Source organism: Phacochoerus africanus, chromosome 8 (assembly GCF_016906955.1).
Source record: "Phacochoerus africanus isolate WHEZ1 chromosome 8, ROS_Pafr_v1, whole genome shotgun sequence".
Lineage (NCBI taxonomy): Eukaryota > Metazoa > Chordata > Mammalia > Artiodactyla > Suidae > Phacochoerus > Phacochoerus africanus.
Genome location: NC_062551.1, coordinates 168,939,308 through 168,953,230, shown reverse-complemented (window position 1 = coordinate 168,953,230; position 13,923 = coordinate 168,939,308). Strand labels below are relative to the sequence as shown.

Here is a 13,923-nt window from a genome sequence, read left to right as displayed (position 1 = left end):
TGGGGGACGGATTGGAGGGGGAAGGGCTGGGGGAGATGAAGCTGTCCACGATGACACTGAGGTTTTGAGTGTGAAGGGCTGGGTGCACCATCTGGGCTCTGGATGTGGCAGGAGACGTTGCGGGTGGCCACTGGAGGGCTTGGTTGGCACGTGCTGAGTTTGAGGTGTGCTAGCCTTCCAGGCAAAGGTGCCGGGGGCATCGGAAGCAACGGTCTCTAGTTCGGGAGTGAGATGCAGAGTGATGAGGTTCGAAGCCAAGGAGACGGACGATGTCCGCCTGGGGGACCACTCACAGCCAGGAGAAACCCGTCTGACCGACCGGGTGCCTGAGTCGCTGTTACACCCAGACTGCCAACCGACCCACCTTTCCTCTCCTCCTGTCCTGGTCTCGCACACCCTCCAGGCCAGCCCCCTCCCTCCAGGAAGCCCTTTGTGCTTCCTCCGGCCCCAGGGGTCCCTGCCCACTGTGAGCATCTCGACGCTGGCGGTCTACACCTCAGCACCAGGTCTCATGCTGCCCGAACCAGTCTCCGTAAGCAGAACCACCGTTGACCCCCTTGGCTCTGGATAGCTCCTGGCACAGAGCACCCACGAGGCGCTGAACAAACAGCTCCTCCTGGATGGATTGAGTAATTGGTCAACCGCTGGGCTGGAGGCCAAGAAGGAGAGTGAGGAGATCAGTGGTGAGCAGACTCAGGAATGGCGGGTGTGTGCAGCATCTACTATTGCTGTCTGGGCTGCCGGCGCCAGGCCTGGACTCTGATCTAGACGAGCAACATGGATACACTCAGAACACCGCTGAGGAAAAAGAAGTTACAGGCGTAGGGGAACCCACTGGAGGTGTCCTGCCGTCTCCCAAAGAGCCCTGGGCCTCCCGCCCCCCCCCCCACCCCGTGCTTCCCCGCGCTCAGGGAGCCGGCTGAGGCCGTGTGGATTTCTCTGGCTGATGGCATGGGAGCAGAAGCTTCTGGAAGGAAGCTGGAAGAGCCGGCGCACAAGTCACCATTGTCCTCTCTGTCCCTCTTGGCCTAGGTCGGCCCAAATCTCTGAATGGCTCCGAGGAACAGAACCCACCCCAGGGCAGACCCTCGTCAAACAGGCACTGGAGTGAACTAGAAATGCCTTCTGCATTAAAAAAAAAAAAGAAAAGAAAAGAAAAGAAAAGAAAAGAAAAGAAAAGAAAAGAAAAAGAAAGGAAGAAATGGGACGAAGGCAAAAACCCTGGCGACCTCAGGTGGGTATGCCTGAAAGATCTAGTTCGTATTTTTGGGTGGGGGCACCCTGGGCATCTGGGGTGGACAAGGGGCTCTGCGGTTAGTTATAGAATGCGCACACCCCCAGCCTTGTCCATGAAATGCCAACGGAATCCCGGGTCTGTGACAAGCCCAAACTCTCACGTGCACACGCGCACACACTCCTGGGGGTGCTCTCAGCCCCGAGAGAACCAGGAAGGCCGAGGGGTCACCAGAAGCGAGGATGGGAGGGGCAGCGGGGACCCGGACGGGACAGCAGGGCTGGAGGAGGAGAGGAGCCGAGACCGGCGGTGCTACCCAACCTGCTCCCCCGTCAGGGCCTCCGTTCGATGCGGCACGCAGAGAGCGCGGCTGATACTCTTCAGCCGGCAGAAGCGAGCGAGGACATCCGGGGGGTGAAAAGAGTTGGACCTCGCAGAGCAAAAGTGGTCCAGTGTCCATTTGTCAGAGCCGTGCGCCCACCCAGGGAACCACACAGGATGCTCTGGCCATCCAGGAAGTGTGCGCTCCTCCTCTCACAGGCGGGAAGCAGAGCCAGAAAAGTGAGGGGACGGCCCGCAGGGGGCAGGGAAGCAGGAGAGCGCTGTGGGGCAGGGGTGCCGGGCCTCGGAAGAGAGGGAGATTCTGGACAGAGCAGGTGGGGCTGAGTGGCGACCTGGATGGGACGACGGAGGTGGGGGGGGTGGGGACCTCGGCCCAGGCTACAGGAAGCGGGAGAAGGGGACTCAAGGGCGGCCTTCACCTTTCAGCCAAATGCAGAGCATGTGGCAGGGACTCTGGCAGGCGGCTGCAGCTGTGAACTCACCAGGATGGGAGAGGCTCCCTTCTGGGGCGGGGCGGGGGCGGGGTCGGGGAGGACCAGGGCCGCAGGGAACCACCCCAGGGATCCAGGTCTCCAGTCTGGGGGCCGCTGCCTCTCAGGGCAGAAGCAAACCCCGTCGTTTGCAGCAGTTAACCCTCAGCCGCCCCCTGGGGGCCCACAGACGGACCTCGAAGCTAGGAGGCAGAGAGCAAGTTGCTGTGACCCATGCACCCATCCTGGGACAGAGTCTGAGGGCGCCTTTGGAGGACCCGATGATGTGCAAGCACAGAGACACACGGGGGCGCTCTAACCAAGTAGCAGAAGAAGAAACCTGCCCATCCTCAGATGGAAAGAGGGTTAGAATATAGAAAAATCTCTGGTCTACCGTTTCTCAAAGGTTGCTGCAACCCTGGGCAGGATATTTGGCTCCGAGGGGAACATGCCTCCGCCACTCAGCATGTTTGCCGTTCCTGACCCCTCCCTGTGACTGTGCCTTGACCCCACCCCCCGGTTCTGAGAGCCCCTGCCGGTCAGTGCCACCAAAGGATGCCCACGGGTGGCCTTGGCAAGCTTCGCAGTGTCTGCTCTCCCCACCCCACGGAGGAATCCGGCACCTCCCACTTTGACCTTGTGAGTCAGGCACCTGCAGGAGCAGGAGGCTCGTAGGTCCCCGTGACATTCGGTGCGGCTGGGACTCACGGGGTCGGCGCTCCCTGGGAGGCAGGCTGTCCCTCGGGACTGGGCGGGCCGAGGGTTGCACTGACCACACTGGAGACACAGACACGGGACCCTGAGACAGACACCACGGGACCTGCTTACAGACACCCAGGCCCCAGGGAGCACACACGTGGTCACACAGAACACAGCTCACACGGCACTTCCACAAAGCAGGTCTGAAGCCGGGCAGCCTGCCGGAGCCCAGACGGCCCCACCGTGGTGAGTTCTGAGATGGCTCGACGGTTGGGTTTCCCAAGCCAAAGCACCAAAGGCCAAAAGCCAGGGTTTTCTTCTAAAGATGCACCAGCCAATGAGCCCCGGTCCCCGGCCAGTCAGAACAGAGACACGTATAAACAGCTAGTGCACACAGTGTGCTGTCGGCCCTGCACACAGCCCCCTCGGCAGAGCCCGGGCCCCTGGGGGACACCAGGCCTGCCGCGGAGGCTGTTTAGGCAGGACAGAGGTGACTTTTCGGGGAACCACTATCAACCGTGATGCGGGGTCTAGGAACCCCGCCAGCATCTGAAGAAAGAGAGGCTGGAAAAAGGCCCAGAAAGCTCCCGTGCCCTGCACACACCCAGCGCTCCCGCCCCCAGCAAAGAGCGTCGCCTGGAGGCACGGCCGGAGGCCCAGGAGTCCTGTGGGCAGCGCCCGGCTCCCTGAGACGCACGGCGCCTCTGAACACGGGCGGCGCCACGCCCAGCCCTCGGGCGGGTGCGCCCCTACTCCAGGGGAGCAGACGTTGCCAACCACACGGGGTTCTTACCCTCCTTCGAAGATCTTGACCCTTGCCGGCTCCCCTCTCTTGGAGGCAGGAGCGTCCTCCTCGGGCTTCCCTCGGGCCTCCTCTTCCTTCTCCGCTCGAGCTAGCTCCTTCTGGCCTTCCGGAGAAACCAGCGAAGGGAGGTGAACCTGGCCCGCCGCCGGGAGGACAAGAGCGTGGCTGGTTAACGAGGGGTCATGGAGGGATGCCGTCTGATGGCACCGCAGGCCCACGCTGCCCCGTGGCTCCCTCCGTCCCCACCATCCCTGGTGATGAGGTGCTGCCTGGCCCGCCTTACAGAGGAAACGGACCCCGGGGAGGTAAAGCCCCTAATTTCAGGTCTCGAGGTCCGTGGGTGTCGGAATGGGGCCGCTGGCCAGGGCCTGCTCAGGAGAGGACTGGTCCTTTCCCCGAGAGCTGAGTTTGCTCTTGTTTCCACACCCGTCTGGGGGCTTCTGGGGACAGGTCCTCACCGTGGCTGCTCTGTCACCTCAGCCTCTGAGAGGCTGCGTGAGGCGTGTGGTCACACACGTGGGCAGCCACTGGCCTGATCTGTATACAACCTCCTCATAGATCAGAAAGCCAAGGGCGTGAAGAGCATGGCTCGGGGCGGAGCACAGGTCTCCGGCCGAGGGCCCCCACCAACAGCCGCCCCCAGAGCGGCACGCATGCACGCAGGCTGGGGGACCCACTGATGGGCATGTGCCTGGGGCAGGGGCGTGCAGCTCAGGGAACCCTTCTTCCGGAGCTGCAGGCCTCAGCGGGGAGAGCTGGCTGGAGCGGAAGCTGCTCCCTAGATCCTCTGATGGAGGCAAGGGGGGCGTGCCCTTGAACAGGGAGCCACTGGGCTGGGCCGGGCTGGGGCCAGCAATGAGTCTCATCCTGCTTCATGCTGGTCAACGGCACTGTTTCCAGCCGGCGGGAGCCCCTGCGTCATCTGGCGCTGGGACCATGTAAGGACCGCAGGCCCCACGCTGGCCAGCGTACCCACCCCTCTAAGGTCGGGCCGGCTGATCAGAAAGGCGGCTGGCGAGGAGTCCGGGAATCTGATTTCCGGCACCACACGGGCCAGCGCGTGCTGAGCCATTCTCGGGTGGCTTCTTTCACTCCTTCCCCAGCTGGGCCTCAGAGGCCGAGGGGATCAGACCACCTCGAAGCCCAGGGGCAAACGTCTACGACTCAGCGACTGCCAGACACTCTCCAGAACTGGGATGGGAGTGGGAGCCAACGGAGGGTAGGGGCCGCTGCTCTGCAGAAGGCAGCCGACTTGATGCCACGGAAACCTGCGGCTTCCCAGAGCCTGCTGTTTTCACTTCCATCTCAGCCTGCCATCTGGCCATCCACGGAGCGACCAGGGGGCCTCCTCCAGGCTGATGAAGGCCTCGTCTCACAGCCAGTGTGAGGTCTAAGCCAAGCAAGAGGAAGCTGGCTGCGGGGGCAGGAGCCACTCCGTCAGGAAACACTGCTACAGCTGAGCAGGGGACCAGGGATCCACGTTAGCTTTTGAGGATAATAACGTGAATAGCCAGGGACCGTGATTATCGAGGACCAGTGTGTCAAAAGCACTGTTCTGAACACACTTTGCATATTTTAATTACTTGAATTATCTCTATAGTCCTCTGAGCTAAGTATTATCTCTAGTCTATGAGGAAACCTAGGTACAGAGAGGTTAAGTAACTTGCCCAAGGTCACACAGCTAAAAAGAGAGGTGGTGGAACTCAAATTTGGGCAACTGGGCATCAGAGTCCTTGTTCTTAACGTCCTCGCGATAACGCGCGCAGTCGGCAGCATATGATCCCCAAGGCGGAAAAAGGGAGGAGAAGCCCCCCGAGAATGGAATGTGGCTGCGAAGTGAACTCCTGTATAACCTTGGGTTTCTCTAGGGCTTCACCATGGAACAAAATACCTGTGACCAAACTCAAACCTGACTGGGTGGCCTAGGTCTGCACGAAGATGGTTAGGAAGGGTTTTTAAATGCTGACACAGCCCAAGGGGCCTTTTCAGGGCTACTAACAAAGAATGGAAGCTATGGGATGAGAAATGTCAGCTCAGCGGAAGAGAGAACTATCTTAAAGCCCTATCCAAAGATGGCTTGGCTTGTGCTGAGAGGTGGTGAGCTCCCCCACTGCTGGAGATATGCAAGCAGAGACCAGAGGCGTAACTGCAGAAAGAGGGTAACTGGGGGAAGGCATCAAGCAGCGGGCCGGGCAGTTACACGAACCCGTCAGATGGGTGCGTCTCTGGTAGGAAACACGCCAGTGAATCAAATGGCAAATTCCAGGAAAAGTTGATTCAGTTCAGCTCATTTCAGGAAAGCACCATTTTAAACAAACAATTGCTAAACTCAGTGTAAGCTAGACTGACTCTTCCTTTTTCTTTTTTTTAGGGCCGCACCCATGGCACATGGAGGTTCCCAGGCTAGGGGTTGAATCGGAGCTGCAGCCACCAGCCACCAGCCTACACCATAGACACAGCAATGCGGGATCCGAGCCGCATCTACGACCTACACCACAGCTCACGGCAACGCCGGATCGTTAACCCACTGAACAAGGGCAGGGGCCGAACCCGCAAGCTCATGGTTCCTAGTCGGATTCGTTAACCACTGCGCCACAACGGGAACTCCACTCTTCCTCTTTCTTAAACAGCCTTTTTAGTGTTTAGTTATTCAAAGAGAGAGGCATTCCAGATCATCCAAGCAGATTTGGAGTGAGATCTAGTTCCGAATGCAGGCCATTCACGGTATGTGGGGCCTTGTGCGAGTTACCAACTTCTTGGTGCTTTGGTCTCTTTATCCATAAAATGGCGACACAGTACCCTGCCAAGGTGGCTGTGAGACTAAAAGGAACCCTGAGCACAGTACTTGGCACAGAGTAGGTGCCCGATAAATTCTAGCTACGAATATAATTATAGCAGCATCTTGGGAGCAGCCGTGGCCAGTAAGAGACACCGGAGAGAAAACCAATCACGATGCTTACGGCAAAAGGGGATATCTCAGAGTTCCTCTGTGGCTCACTGCGGTTGGCGGCCTCTTGGGAGTGCCAGGATGCAGGTTCGATCCCCAACCCGACACGGTGAGTTAAGGATCCAGTGTTGCCTCAGCTGTGGAGTAGGTTGCAACTGTGGCTCAGATCTGATCCCTGGCCTGGGAACCCCGTATGCCTCGGGGTGGCCAAAAAAGAAAAAAAAACCAAAGAAGTGGAAATCTCCTGTAAGGATATCTGTAGACTGACAAAGATATTTAGAGGATAAACTTGGCAAACAGTTTGATGAAGAATATCCCGCTGAGCGAAGGACAATTTCAATGTACAAAATTCACTCAATAAAAGAGGAGGATATAAATATAGGAGAAGTTATAGAACTCAGTTTTATTCATTTATCTATAATTGGAATTTAGGGGATTTATTTGGCCAAAGGATCTGAAGACACATGAGTGAACATGCTTAAATTTCCAGTCATTTTTGAGATGTTCCTTCCTTGAATCATTGAAAGAAGGAAAATAGACTCCAGGGTCCGACAGGTCTGGGTTCAGACTCTGGATTTGCCAGATATTTGCCGTGGGACCTCAGCCTCTCCCACCCTGACTCCTCTACAGCATGGAGATGGCACTGCTACCTCGGAGACAGAGATGGCACTGGATGCGAGGGCCCGGAACAGTGCCTGGCACCGGGAGGCTGCTCCACCATAAGACTCCTGTTATTCCACAGATGCCAGGTCAGCACAACCCGTGGGAGCCCGAATCCTCAGGCCGGTCTGGTTGGTATGGGAGATATCACTGGTCTGAAGCAGGCTTGGGATATTATCAAATTTCAAACTCCCTGAACTCGCAGAGATCAGTCCATTGGGTGCCTTCGGAGGCAGCCTCAAGTCAGAGGCCATGGAGGAGGACACGCAAGCCCTCACTCGGGCCTCTGTGTTATCACAGAGCACAGAGGCGTCAAGCTGTGGCACTGCCGCCTCCTGGTAAAGAGGGGTACTGCAGCCAAGCTCTATTTGCTGGCCTACACACAGAACAGGAAGAAGGGGGAACATTTCAGGAGTCATTTGTACCAAATTCTAGACTCTCCGAAAACGAGAAGATTTCAAGTGGTACCAGAGAACAGACATAGTAGATGTGGGGAAGGAGGAAAGTAAGACTAACGGGAAAAGACAGAAACACATGTTGGAGTGGCATGAACTTCTACACCTGCCTCAGGCACTCCCATCAGCAAACTTTTCCAGTTCAGTTTTTTGGCTGAGACTGAGTCTTAGATTTCACAACGGAAGGTAATGGGAAAGTGGGTCACTTTAAAGCTCACTTTTCTGAAGTGTATTTAGTCCAATAACATGAGGGACACTGACAAAGACACCCACTAAATATGTGTTTTTGGTAAGGTGACCAGTCTCTGCTGACGGAGAGGAAATCTGCCCCCTCGGAGGGCTCTCATGACGCCAACGAAAGGCTAGGAGAATGTGGCTTTAAAAGCTCAGCAGAGCAGTTTACCATCAGTGAGAAGGAAAACAAGGCTGCACTCACCTCTGTCATGCGGGGCTTGCGGGAGCTGGATGGCACAAGCCTTCCCGTCTCAGGATGCGGAGCTGTGGCCATAGTGTATGTCTCTTTGCTCACCTTCTGCTTAGACCTCAGGAGGGACAAAGCAGCTTTAGTGGAAACCCCCGGAAGGTTGGGGTTGTACAAACTTATGCACCAACCAGCGTAAACAGAGGACCTCCTATCTGCATGCTGGATGTGATTTGGCTTAATGTAGTTTAAATAGCACCAACTGACATTAGTGGTCGTGTGGAGGCTGGGGAACTGCAGTACCTTCTTGGAGTCCGTACCTTCTTGCGACGTGGCTGGTCGGGGGGGGCGTTTCGGACGGGGGCAGCGAGCTGGGAGGTGCCAGTGGAGGGAGGTCAGGGTGCTCCTTGGAATCCTCTTTCTTCACACGCAGTGGGAGCAACCCTCTTCGGTGAGGTTTGCCAGGCGGCTGGGCATATTCCTTCGAAGCCTCTGGGCCCGGGGCTGTCACACAGGGCAACGAGGGCTGAGGAAGGGGAGGCGTTTCCTTGGGGTCGGATGGGTCCGAGGACCGGCTGGACAGCGTTTCTAGCTCCCTCCTGCTCTGGCCCTGGCTGCCCAAGTGGGACTTCTCTGGTCGCTTGCCGTCCTCGGTGGTGGTGGGCACCGCACTGCATGGTTTCACCAGCTCGAGTTTTTCATCGGCCTTGCCAGCCTCCTCTTCCTTCACTCTTTTTTGCTGCTGGGTTTCCATGGTAAGTTCGAGGCTGCCAGCTGGTGAGAGGACGCGTTTGCTTCCCCCCACTGTGGAGGAGCTGCCCTCCGGGCTCAAGACACTCTCTGAGGACGGGGTCGTGCCTTTTCGTTCAGGAAGCATCACAGGCACTCTCAGGTAGGGCGTGGGGAAACCTCCGCTCTGCTCGTCACTTACCGCGGCTGGCCTGGGTCCGACCTCATACACACCTGCCCCCCCCACGGATGTCCCTTTGGATGAGGGCTCCTCAAACTTGGGAAGGGCCACCGTTGCTGAGCTGCCTTGGGACTGGGTGACCAGGATCTGGGAGAGAGTGGTGTACATGGCGCTCCCGTAGGAGGGCATGTTGGTCTGGATACGCACGGGCACAACCAGAGACACCACGGTGTCTGGACAGGCGGGCAGGGCCAGCGGAGGGGCTGACGTGGGCGCTGAGCCGCTGGACGGGGGCGCCGCAGAGGGCAGCTGGATGTCACTGCTGAAGCCGGTGCTGGAGGGGAGGCCGGGGACTCCTGGCGCCAGAGGGGCCGGGCTGGTTTTGATCTGCGGCCCGCAGCTTTCCACATCGCCAGGGAGCTGGAGGGCGAACTGGGACTGCAGCGGCAGGAGAAACCCAGAAGAAAGTGCTGAGGAGGCAGGGTAAGGCGTGGGAAGAAACAAAGGGGGCTGCCGGAAGGGGATGCTGGCCGGGTGAGGCATGAGCTGGGGGAGGTGGAGCTGGCCTGGGTGCAGAACGGCAGGTTGGAGAGGCAGTGGGGGGGCCTGAAATAAGGAGGGAGGAAGCGGGGGCACGGGGTAGGGTGTGGAGAGCAGGTTGGACATGGCCTGGGTGGCAAAGAACTCCGAAGACGGCCCCGGCTCCTGCTGTAAGAGGTGCTGGAAGGAGAAGAGGCAGACGGGCGGGGGCAGGTACGGTTTCTCCTGCAGGGGGAGCTGAGCAACGGGGTGCGGGAACCCCTGCAGTGCTTCCGGGTAGGGCGGGGTGGCCCCCAGCGCGGGTCTGTCTTGCGCCTGGCTCTTGCCTCCGGGGTGCCCGCTGTGGGACGTGACTGCAGAGGAGGTGGGGGGCGGTGCGCCTTTGGCCGAGGATTTACTGGACGAGGGCTTGGGCTCCTCACTCTCCTGTCTTCCCGCGGGGGTGGCCTCCGGCTCGGGTTCGGGAGGTCGGCTCAGAGAGGCCTGTCTCACCAGAAAGCATTTCCTTCTCTCTGGGGGCGCCGTCGAGGCCGCCGGGGCAGCGGGGGCCGCTGGAGCCGCAGGGGCCGGCGCGGGAGGGCCTGTCAAGGACAAGCTGCCGTAGTCGAAGGACTTGCTGCGCGGCTCGGGCGTGTGGGCGGCGTGGGAAGCATCAGGACTCTGCTCGGAGGCTGACCTCCGCATCTCTCGGGTGTGCGGGTGGTGGCTGGGGACGGTCAGCATGTGGGTGCCCAAGGGTTTGGCGCGCGCGTCGGACGAGGGCCCGGCGGCCTCGGCTTTGGCGTGGTCCTCCCTCTCGAAGGAGGCCGAGCGGCTGGACCCGCTCAGAGAGACGCCGCTCTCCTGGCTCGGGCTGCGCGACAGAGGCACGGAGGACTCGAAGCTGGACTCCCCCGACGACTGGGCCATCTCTGCCAGGCGCAGTCTCTTCTTCTTGGGTGGCAGCTTCTCGGCTGGGAGCTGGGCGAGCGTCTGGCTGCGCTGGGGCCACTGGAACTCCTCTGTCTTCTCGGGCTCCTTAGGGGGCGGCTCGGGCTCCGTGTCTGGCCGGTCGGGCTCCTCGGTCACCAGGATCTCGGGGACCTGAATGTTGGACTGGCGGACCAACCTGGGCTGCAGGGCGTGAGCCGAGCGCGCGTGGGGGGCTGGCGGGGGCGATGGGAACGGGGCCGCAGACTTGTCCTCCCCTTCCAGGCCGCCAGGCTGCTCCAGAGAGTCGGATTTCTCGAAGGAGCTGGTGTGCTGGATGACGGAAATTTCTTTGGACGTGGCTCTCCTCTCCTTCCCCGACTCCGAACCGGACCCTGGCTTGGGAGGCCTGGGCTGGAGGCCCGCAGACCCCTCCAGGGAGGGCGCTGCCTTCCTCGGCTCTGCTGGTGACGTGGTGGCCCCCAGGGGAAGGCTCCCGGGGCTGCCGAACGGACTCCTGGTGGACTCGAAGGCGGGCGGCTCCTCCTCGTCCCCGAGGCTCTTCTCCTTCCTCCTCTTCCTCAGCGGAGTGAGCTCCAGGGTGGCCCCCAGCTTGTAATGCATCATCTGGGGCCAGGGCTCGGGCTCGGCGGGGCTCTTCTCGGCCTCGGGAGCCGCGTGAGCACCTGCGCAGGCGGGCTTGGCCATCTGAAGCTCGGAGCAGTAGTACTTCTTGTGGGCTTCGTAGTTGTCCCTCTTCTTGTACCGAGCACCACAGATGTTACATTCATAGGCCACCCCTTTGGTTTTCGAGCCCTTCTTGCTCTTTTTGGTGACGTCGCTGTCCCGGGGTTCCGGCTCCTCGGCGGGTCGGGGGGCTGCCTCTCTGCCGCTGGGCCCCGCCTCCTCGGAACCGCCCTCCCCGCCCAAAGGGAGTTCGATGGCCGGCTGGCGCTTGAGCATCCGGGGGTGGGAGGTAAACAGTTGACGGCTGCGGCTCAGGGCTTCCGAGTCGGCGACGTGGTCGTCGAAGGAGTAGCTGCCTCGGAAGGTGGGGTGGGGGGTGCTGAGCGTGCAGGTGGCAGAAGGCATTGAGTGGCTTCTCAGCAGAGGCACAGGGGGGGTGGTGCTGGGCGGGTGCTGGAGGCTCAGCAGCGACGGTTCGGGCTTCGCTTTCTCGCCGTGCGGCGCCAGGGGCTCCCGGTAGAGGCTGGACTTGGGCGACTCCATGCTGCTGCGCCGGGACAGCGAGCTCCTCCTGGGCTTCACGCTGTCTATCTCGCTGGTGTCCACCACGGCCTCGTTGATGGTGATGAGCTTGGTGATGTGCTCGATGACCTGCGTCCTGGGCACGGACAGGGGCACCAGGCTGGGCTTGTCTTCGGTGGACAGAGGCAGGAGGGGCTGGGCGGCGGGGGCCGCGAGCACGGCCGTGCGCTGCCCGATGCGCCCGCACTTGCCGAAGATGATCTCGGCGTAGGACCGGGCGTTGGCGCTGGGGGGGCTGGCCTGCTGCTCGGCGCTCTCGGAGCGCGAGAAGTAGCCCGATTCCGTGCTGCCTTTGCTGCCCGGGCTCAGGAACGCCTGCTCGTCGACCACCTTCTTCCTCTCACTCAGGCGGAGCGCCAGCTTCTGCTTTATCGTGTGGGTGTCCTCGGCTTTGTGGCTCAGGGGGTGTTCGGAGGAGGGTTCCGCGAAGGGAGCGGGGTCCTCGAGCGACGGGGCTGAGCTGGACTGGGACAGGGAACAGCGCTCGTGGCCGGAACCCTGGCTGCCGGAGCTGTACAGGCCGCTGGACAGGAGCGGGTGCTTGGGCCTCGGGGAGAGCTCTGCGGGGTGAGCGGACGTGGTGCCCGTCTCCTCCTCCGAGTCCGTGCTTTCTCCCTCGGTGGGCTCCTCGAACTCTTCGCCAGGGATCCGCTCCATCTCCAGCCCGGGGGGGTACAGCTCGCCGCCCATGCCCGAGGCCAGGCCGGCTTTGATGCGGTGGGCGTGGGACTTCCTGTGCTTGTAGAGGTTGCTCTTGGTCTTGAAGGAGAAGCCGCAGGGGCCGCAGGGGTAGGGCCTCTCGCCCGTGTGCGAGCGGATGTGTTTCTGGAGCACGCTGGGCTTGGCGCAGGGGCGGCTGCAGTACTGGCATATGTACTTGCCCGGCTTCGGGGGCTTCCTCTCCTTCTTGGGCGCCTCTTCCGCGGGCTTCAAGGAGACCTGGGAGGGACGGGGCACGAAGACTTTGGGGACGCCAGGCAGGTCCTCGGGGGGGATGATGCAAGCGCGGGAGGGGAGATGCTGGCCCTGAGGACGGAGCCCGGGGGTCACGAAGGCGCCTGAGGGGCCGGGTCTCAGGGGGTCGACCAGCTGCCACGAGGACCCCTCGAGGAGGTGCTCGGGCTTGCCGGGCGACATGAATGCTGGTGTCAGCGGGTGCTGCGGAAGCTGCGAGACGTGGACAGAGGCTTCGACGGAGGCCCTCTTGGGGGGCTTCTGGGGCTGGCCTGTTTTCTCCTGAGAGCCTTCCCTAAGAATGGACGAGGGGCCCGGGAAGGGCTGCGGGGCGAGGAGCTCTTGGAGGGGGCCCTCTTGGGTGGCAGCCGTGCTGCTGCCTGGGTACGGGGCGCTGGGCGAGACACTGGTCTGAACGGCCTCTCCTTTGGTCAGCCGCTTCCGGGGGCTTCCCTCGGCTTTCTTGGTGCCCTTGACACTTTGATCAGGATCCATGACCTCCACAGGACCTTGGATGCTACTCCGGGAGGGTCAGGGCGGGCCGCGTTCACGAACAATCCAGGCGTCCCGGGGAGGCGTCTGGCTTGGGCCACATGGGTCAAGCGCTGCGGAAGCCAAACCCAAGACGTTTGGGGGGAGTTTTTTGCAAGTGTCACTGGCTGCAAGTGGACTCAGAGCAGGTCATCAGGGCCCAGACCACTCGCACGGGTGAGGCATGGCCCTCTACGTGGCGGACGGCTAACGCGCCGGCACTTTCTGCCTGAACGTGTGTCGTGGAAGCGTCATGCAGGATGTCAGCGTTGCCATCATATCGTTTCAGTTGGCAGTGGCGAGTGGCCCCCCACAAGCCCCCCGTGTGCTAGGCGAACGGCTGACGGCGGGACACGGCCGTGCGCATGGCCCAGGCATCCCTGGTCCCCGCACGGGAGAGGCCACGCTGGAGGCCGAGGGCAGCTCCGGCCCGCCTCTTCTCCCCTCGCGTCCCGAGCTGGAGATGAACGGCCTCGGAGGGAATTCAGGCTCTTCTGCTTGATGAGAACACACACACACACACACACAGAAACACACACAAACAGAAGAGAAGAGCGTTAACCGCAACCCATCCATCGCCTGGGCAGCTCCAGCTCTTAGGGTCCAGGGGACTTTAAAGGTTAACCATGGAGACTCCGCTCGAACCCACGGCCCCTGGCTCCACGCCTTGGAGCACAGCGGGCACCTCCCTGGCCTGCATTTTCAGGGGTGCTGGGGACTGCATGCCCACTGTGGTTCTGAGGACTGTGGCTGTTGCGGCGTGAAGGACAGGGGGCA

The 13,923-nt window shown here is 60.9% G+C and overlaps 1 protein-coding gene across 1 annotated transcript in view; it reads right to left on the bottom strand.

The window, feature by feature from the left end:
• Window positions 1-13,923, bottom strand: part of HIVEP3 (HIVEP zinc finger 3) — a 126,927-nt gene that overhangs the window by 43,459 nt on the left and 69,545 nt on the right. Inside the window, 3 exon segments of the mRNA XM_047789528.1 lie at window positions 3,539-3,684; window positions 8,049-8,381; window positions 8,383-13,640. Coding sequence (XP_047645484.1) covers window positions 3,539-3,684; window positions 8,049-8,381; window positions 8,383-13,110 — 5,207 coding nt within the window. The 5' untranslated portion in view covers window positions 13,111-13,640.